At 50.1% G+C, this 3,193-nt stretch overlaps 1 protein-coding gene across 1 annotated transcript in view; it reads left to right on the plus strand.

Moving 5' to 3' along the window:
• The window catches only part of LOC103211103 (zinc finger protein 557), a 50,448-nt gene extending 47,363 nt beyond the window's left edge, over positions 1 to 3,085 (plus strand). The window contains exon 12 of the mRNA XM_042783141.1: positions 2,907 to 3,085. Coding sequence (XP_042639075.1) covers positions 2,907 to 3,085 — 179 coding nt within the window. The remainder of the gene's footprint in view (positions 1 to 2,906) is intronic.
• Positions 3,086 to 3,193: the final 108 nt, after the last annotated feature.

The following is a 3,193-nucleotide window of genomic DNA, read 5'->3' on the forward strand; positions in this document are numbered from 1 at the left end:
ACAGTGACTCTGGTGTGGTGTATTAGACTTAACTGATGAACTAATAATGTGGGTATGTTATTGTCCATTGAAGTCTGCACTCTGTTCAGATTTCCTTAGCTTCACCTAGACGTCCTTCTGTTCCCAAACACCATTCAGGACCCCACATTGCACTTAACTGACTTGTCTCCTTGGGCTACTCTGGGCTGTGACCATTTCCCAGACTTTCCCTGCTTCTCAAGACATGACAGTCTGCACTTTGAACCGTGTTCCGGGCAGGGCTGATGGTGTTGGCTTCAGGGCGTGTTGGGAACCACTGCTTTAGCTCATAGGCAGGATCCAGGAATCCTCAAAGGTGGAGGTGCATCACTTCTCTCATGGGATGTGTCCCATTTAGATAAGTGTTCAGGTCTCTTCAACCAACCAGAGCCAGTTGCCATGGAGTCACCTCTAGATCCTGGTGACTCCATGTATCAGAGGAGAACTGTGCTCCTGGGGTTAGCAGTGGCTGATTTTCCAGAAGTAGATAGCCAGGCACCTCTGGGTGGACTCCAACCTCCAACCCTTTGGTTAGCAGCCAAGTGCACTAACGATGTGCAGCACCCAGGGACTCCATGCCTAGCACACATATGTGTATATATATATATGTAATGTGTGTTTGATGCATTGGAGTCCCTGGGGAGTGCAAGCGGTTCAGCAGTCAACAACCAGCTGAAAGGCTGGCATTTAAACCCACTCAGAGACACTGCAGAAGAAAGGCCTGGTGACCCACTCCTGAAAGGACACAACCCTGCAGACCCTATGGACATCGTTCCACTCTGACACACATGGGGTTGTCCTGAGCTGGAATCAACTCGATGGCAACTGACCATGACACATTTTATGTATTAGATGTACCATACGATATGGAGGTCCTGCCAGCCTCACAGTCCTTATGACATGATGACATCTAACAACAACAACATAATATAGAGGATCTATAACCCATGTATGTACTAAGGAGCCCTAGGGGTGCAGTGGTTAAGTGCTCAGCTACTAACCAAAAGGTCAGTGGTTTGAACCCACCAGACGCTCCACAGGAGAAAAGACTGGCAATCTACTCCCATAAAAATTACAGCCTAGGAAACCTCACTCTGTCCTCTAGGGGCGCTGTGGGTCAGAATGGACTCCATGGCAGTGGGTGTGGTTTGGACTTTGCTTCTGTGAAGATTGACAGCCTTGGAGACCCTGTGGGCAGTTCCACTCTGTCCTCTAGGGGCGCTGTGAGTCAGAATGGACTCCAGGCAGTGGGTGTGGTTTGGGCTTTGCTTCTGTGAAGATTGACAGCCTTGTGTACCCTGTGGAGCAGTTCCACTCTATCCGCTAGGGGCGCTGTGGGTCAGAATGGACTCCAGGCAGTGGGTGTGGTTTGGGCTTTGCTTCTGTGAAGACTGACAGCCTTGGAGACCCTGTGGGCAGTTCCACTCTGTCCTCTAGGGGCGCTGTGGGTCCGAATAAGTGGGTGTGGTTTGGGCTTTGCTTCCTTGAAGATTGACATAATAGTTTTACTGAAGGGTAAAGGGTCTCATGAAACTGGAAGACGTGCTAGCATCCAGGCAGGATGCCAAAGCTTTCCTACTTGCCAGGCGAACAGCAAGGTTTTCATCAGGCGGAGTAAACGAAGATTTAGTGCTCACGGCTGTGGGGATTTCAGAACGGAGGGAAAGAAAGTTTTAGGGGCATTGTTAAGTGATGACGTTGCTTTCCACGGATTTCTAACCTAACGTTAGTCTCTAACTTCACATTATCAATTCTGTTTTCTAACCTCATTTTGACTAAAGGCTTTCTCCTAGGAGAAGCTGTGCAAACCTTGACAAATACGTTTCAACAATTCCTTACACGAGCAGAAATCCTGACCTTTGTACTTCCTGCGCCATGGGGGGTTAATCTACAAGAACCGGAGTTTCCTCTTTAGAACAGCAGAGGCAGGGAATTCGGTCAGGCTACAGTTTCATTTAAAGTGAAGTTTAATTTAGGCCTGAAGTCAGCCATCTTAGTAATGCCAAGCCCCCATAGTCTGAGGGTCCTTTCTCTCTGTCTCTCCCCACTCCTCCCCCCCATATATATATAGAGAGAGAGAAGCGAGAATGGCCAGACTTCATCTCACCTACTTTGGCCATGTTGTCGGCAGGGACCATTCCCTGGAGAAGGAGGTCATGCTCGGTAAAGTGGAGGGTCAGTGAAAAGGGCGAGGCCCGCAAGGAGATGGACTGACACGGTGGCCGCAACACGGGCTCGGGTCTAGTGAGGGTCGTGAGGCAGGTGCAGGTCGGGGCAGTGTTTCGTTCTGTTGTTCCTTGGGTTGCTAGGAGTCGGAGCCGACCCGATGGCACCTGGCAACATATATATGTATAGGTATGTATATATGTATAATATCACGTAGAGATACACATACATCGCTGGGTGTGGCAGCACGAACTACCAGGAGACTAAACACTCCACATTCCTCACACGAGCTCTGTGAGGTCGGGTAGAGTAATGTTTAAGGGCATGGACTCCAGGCCTGATCACCTGGATTAGAACTACCGCCTTCCCTCTCACTCGCTGTGTGACCTTGCACATCTGCTTACCCTCTCTGTGCCTCAGTGTCCTCATATATAATATGACAGTAGTGCTCACCTCCAACGGTCGTGGTGGTGAGTCACTGAGTTAATACACTTGGGACAGAGCCTGACTCACAGTGGGGCCCGACTCGTGGTGACCCCATGCTCGACCTCCAGGGGAGGGGCCTAGGAGTCTTCCGTCCTAACCAGTCTTCTAGACAAATCCGATCATTAGTAAGTATGAGGAAGGCTCTTTTGAAATCATCAAACAAAAGGAAAAAATCCCAAAGCACAAAAAATATCCCAAACGGTTTCTTTATCTATCTAAATGCCTTTTGGTGGCAGCAGACACAGCCAAGCACACGGGGTTGCCACGGTCTCCGTGGACGTTGGATGGCGGCGGTCCCCACTTCACGCTGAGTCTCTCGTCTGCACCCACCGGCTGCCTCCCCACTAACCAGGCTCCGGCCCTGCAGGCCCTCTGTGCCGAGATGGCTGCTCCCAGTTCACGGGCCCGGAGGTAACGCTTTACAAGGTGCTGTGCTGAGAAAGAGCTCTTGAGAAAATCCTAGTTGATCGTGTTGTCAGTGAAGGTTCACACAGTTTAGGTTCCCAGTCAACAATTTGTACAC

This window comes from Orycteropus afer, unplaced genomic scaffold (genome assembly GCF_000298275.1).
Source record: "Orycteropus afer afer isolate SDZICR_OR568_19922 unplaced genomic scaffold, OryAfe1.0 scaffold00694, whole genome shotgun sequence".
In the NCBI taxonomy this organism is placed as follows: Eukaryota; Metazoa; Chordata; class Mammalia; order Tubulidentata; family Orycteropodidae; genus Orycteropus; species Orycteropus afer.